Below are 4,943 nucleotides of genomic sequence, written 5' to 3' on the forward strand. Positions count from 1 at the left end.
CTGTACTGTAAAATTCAAGTGTAACTGAGCTCAATTGTTTGTTTTCCTTTTTTTTTTCCAAACAGCATTGGATGACTGATATTCCCAGTGAGCCCAAATAGGTTTGCAGCCTATGCCAAAGCCTTCTGCAAGCACTTGTGCTAGTAGACTACAAAGTTAAAGCCTAGCTTCTGTACGCTTGTTGGGAATACCAGTGAAAAGGTTTGTACTTGTCCAAAATGCAACGCTGGCCACTAAGGCATTCAGTCATCACCTCCCCCGTACATATCAGCAAGTTTCTTGAAACGTGGACCCCAGTCATTGAGATAATCATAGTCTTGCTCGCCACCACTACTTGAAGAGTTGAGGGAGCTCAAAGATCCAGCGGTGGAACCACTTCCCTCATAGTCAAAGACTAGAAGAGAGTCATATGGAGGAGCTGTAGGGTCGTTATCTGCAGCTTTTAGTCCCTGTAAACAAAATCAGGAGGAGAAAACTGTAAGAAAGAAAATAAGAACACTACCCCAATCATTCCTCACATGAATTGTGTATATCCAAACTTGAGTGATTACTCCATGAGAAAATGTCTGGATTAGCAGCAGGTCCAGGAATAATTTAAGTGTAAGGAGAGATATAATTACTTGCTTATCCTTCCTGCCTCTCGCTCTATATAATTTCTAATCATTAAAGAGATTGGAACACTTTATGTCTATGCAACAAGAATAAATAAAAACTGTAAAAGAATGCCATGTGAATATGAATGGCTACCAGTTAAAACATTCTTTCATTCTAGTTCAACAGTTTTAACTATTTAACACATTGTAAATTATTAATAGCTGGTATGAAAATATTCATTGTGAGTTAAATGGCAATCTTGTTGTGTCTCTTGAATTTTTAATTTGAAAACGAGACTAGAACAAAAAGGAAGAACTATATGCAAATAAGAAGTAGGCTTCATCTGTCCACATAAACATACATGTCAATTCCTTTCATACTTTAAAAAAAAGTACAATTTTGGAGAGAATTGAGGACAATTTTTAAATCTTTTTACTCTCAAGATATTGACTAAGAATAAATTATCAAAAATCCTAGCAATATTCCAAAGAAAACCCTCAGTGCAATTTGTCATTTCAATTCTGTGCTTTATAGTAGTTCAGTATCGACTGATGGCTTTGGATGATGTACAATTTCTTATGCTATTTGAGTTTATAGGACAAAACTATAAAAAAATTCAACGTTCTAGAAAAGGCACTTCATGTGCAAACTGTTAGAAAAACCAGTCTTGAAAGATAGTATTACAAAATCTGCATTATGGGAAAGTTAAAATTTGTGCTCTTCTTGTTCTAGACAGCTGATGTATACGTGATATAAAAATTTCTAGAACACTGAAAAAAAGAACACATTAATATTTCACAATGTTGTCTAAAAATTAAGTTAATTTTGAAGAACTATAATATTTTAACTTATAATTGTTTCCAGAAAAGAAAAAAAATAACTGACCTGATTTGGCCTGCCAATAGTTATTGCTGCAAAAAGCAGCACTCCCCAGGTTGTTAAAAAAAACAAACTAGCGTGCCATAATTTCTTCATACAATTCCTCATTTGTTGATTGACAAATAGAGTTCATTGATCCAAAACCCTATCTATTGAAAATTCAGCAGGTATTGAACTGTACTAAAATACAGTGCATTCATAAAACCATGTGTTATCAAATTGATGGCATTTGTGATGATTCAAGTACATTCTTGCATTATGAAGCTTAAAGTCCACAAGTTGCAGCATCTTTGTGATGTCAAATATGTCTCCCTTACCCCCTCCCCCGAGAGATGCAGAGACCACTTATTCTGCTTGATGCTTTCTAAGCTTCAATGGTTTTTTTTGCAGATGTTTCATTTCCACACCAGGTAACGATCACCACTGATGCTATTATGAAATATCTGCAAGGAAATAACTAAGCTCAGAGAGCACCAAGAACTCCATAGTTCAATTCTTGTTTTTATTTTTTTTAATTTTAATCCCATTTATATCCCGCCCTTCTCCGAAGACTCAGGGCAGCTTACAATCTAAGCACAAATCAAATGTGCTTAGCAATAGCCTTCATTCTATGTATATGCCTGCTTATTAGGGCTTTCGCCGCCCACCCCCACCAAGCGGCATTATTACAAAGTCAGCTTATTGCCCCCAACAATCTGGGTCCTCATTTTATCTACCTCGGAAGGATGGAAGGCTGAGTCAACCTTGAGCCTGGTGGGATGCGAACCTGCATTAATTGCAGGCAGCTGGTGTTACAATTCTTAGCTACAAATATTTTCTTAGTATGACTAATACCAATGCAGGAAGGTTAATTGATTCATTTGTTTCCCATTTAAATAAATTAAATGCTTTTGAACGTAAAAGCCATATTTATATCTCCATCATTGTAACTGTATCAACAATTCTTTAAAAATCATTATTCTTTAGATATAAATGCTGCTCAGAATTGGCCCTAGTAGGCACATGTTTTCCCTCCTTCTCCAGCTTTCAATTTACCTCATTAATGAAGTCTCCAATGTCCCCAGGATGAGGAGCTGCTGATCTAACTGGATATTGAGGTTCTGCATGAATAGGTCTTTCATCAAGCCGCCTTATTCCAACAGGTTTGATGGCATCTGGTTCTAAAGTGTCAGGTTGCTGGAGCTGACTTAAATCATAGTCCTGTAAATGATACGTAAGATATTGATTTATATCCTGCTTTTTCATCCAAGAAAGCTGGTCTGGATCAGTGATTCTCAAATACTTTAGTCTCAAGATCCTTTTATATTCTTAAAAATGATTGAGGACTTCAAAGAGGTTTGATTGATATGTTCGCTGGTTTCTATCAATATTTAGAAATTAAAACCCAGAAATTTTAAAATATTTACTGTATTTGAATTGCAGACCTCTGAAAAGGTGTAGGAATCCCCACATTCCATTTTGAGAACAATCTGAAATGTCTCCCTTTAGACTCAAAGATTAATTCCTATCTTATGTGATACAAGCATTCCAAATAACTTCAGCTGCCATCCCCCACTCTCCAAACAGCAACACCTTCAGTGAGATGGGTGGTATACAAGTTTGATAGATAGACAGACAGACAGATAAACCTGTAATACTTTAATCAAGTATTTTAATCACGGTTATGTCAACTAGCAAGTGTAAGGAAAGCTACAGAGAGGAGAGAGGCTGGGGAACCAAATTTGCCTGCCTGTTTTTACTCTACCTTTAAGAAGATACCTTATCAGAACTTTACTTGCATTACCATGCTTTTTGAAGTTTTGCTTTCCAACGCACAGCTTTAGTAACTAGATCTGCTGTACACTTGAGATGGGCATAATGTCTTGTGTGTGAAAAGCTGAAGCACACATTAAGTAATTTCCACCTCTCTTGAACACAGAGGTCATTTCAGACTCCAGGATGTGTAAGACTTCATGCAACAAGAACTACCGTATTTTTCCGTGTATAAGACGCTATTTTTTCCTCCAAACACCCTGTTCAAGATTCAGGTGTGTACAAGTACAAGTACAGCGTCTTATACACAGAAACATAATGGCAACCTTTGGAGCCCAGGGCATGCCTGTGTGGGTTGTCATGCCGCCTGGTGCAGGTGTCAAGCCCCTGTGGGCTTGCCACTAACGGGAAGCAGGAGGGGGCAAGATCATTGGCCGGCCGATCATCCAGATTTGCTGGCTCAGCTGATCGGCACCGAGAAACTGGCACGCCAGAGCGTCTTATACAATGGTGCGTCTTATAGATGGAAAAATATGGCATTTTCTAATTTGTCTCCTAAAAGCTGAATCTTCCATGAAGAAAGTATTAAGGTTATACCACTTGAAAAATGGGTAAACTGTGGTAGAAGAAATCTACTTTTGAAAAAAATTGTGCAGCTCTGTAGAAAACAACTGTTATCAAGCTGAACATATGAGTATGGATTAAAAATCAGAGCCATTTTACCAGAACATTTGCCAAACAAAATGAGTTTCTATAAACACCAAAACAAAATCATCAGATTTTAAGATAAAACTCGATTGGACATATCCTCACTCGTTTAATCAGTACCTCATTAACAAATTTGGATTCCTAGTCAGGAAATGTATTACGGGCAAGTTTAAGAATATCTCTATTAAGAATCTATTATGCATGGGGATTATTTGATTTTGATCCACTCTTGATCATCATCATGCCAGTCAGTATTTTCACTTCCTTTTTAATGTGCAATGCTTTTTAAAAGATTGCTCTGTGTTGTGTTCCTGTCATCATGTAACATGCCTGCAGCCTTGGTCCCCCTAAGTAAAAATTATGGTAAAAACTCTCTGGTTTGGAAGTAAAATATTTACTTCCAAATTAATGTACAGAATTGAAATACAAAACTTTCTTTTTTAAAAAAAAGTCTTGACAGGTGTTCCAAGTTACTAACGAACTTGATTACGTGTTTTGAAAAAAAAAGTTTAACTTCATATGTTGTTAAAATAGAGGAATTTTTACAGCTTCGCAAACAATCTTGGTCTACCATGAAAAACAATTTGGCTTGATTTTTATGTTTATGTGCATTTCAAAAACATCCTTAGATAAGTTTCATGCCTCAACAGTTTTGACATTTGTAGAATAATAAACCCAGGAAGATTCCTGCTAATAATTTGTTTCCTCAATTCACTTAAAGACGTGAAAATCACTCTACTCTGAAATATTTCCATTTGATATGCAGTAAAATCTACAAATATATAATTTAAGGCTATAAGAACAAAAATATAATTTTAAAAGCTTTCTTACTTTTTTAAAATCTAAACATATTTATGTGGATTATTATTTACAAACATACCTGTATTAAGAACTTGTGATTTGTAATTCTAAATCTACATTTGATCTTTTATTTGTTTTTTCCCCCAAAAACAAATATTCAGTTTACTGTCCAATTGAATACAAAAAGAAATTTGATCTGATTTGGCCCT

The 4,943-nt window shown here is 35.6% G+C and overlaps 1 protein-coding gene across 1 annotated transcript in view; it reads right to left on the reverse strand.

The window, feature by feature from the left end:
• Positions 1-242: 242 nt before the first annotated feature.
• The window catches only part of CDH2 (cadherin 2), a gene marked incomplete at both ends in the record, with an annotated part of 140,200 nt that continues 135,499 nt past the window's right edge, over positions 243-4,943 (reverse strand). The window contains 2 exons of the mRNA XM_083361193.1: positions 243-449; positions 2,509-2,727. Coding sequence (XP_083217319.1) covers positions 243-449; positions 2,509-2,727 — 426 coding nt within the window. The remainder of the gene's footprint in view (positions 450-2,508; positions 2,728-4,943) is intronic.

Source organism: Vipera ursinii, assembly GCF_947247035.1.
Source record: "Vipera ursinii genome assembly, chromosome: 3".
Lineage (NCBI taxonomy): Eukaryota > Metazoa > Chordata > Lepidosauria > Squamata > Viperidae > Vipera > Vipera ursinii.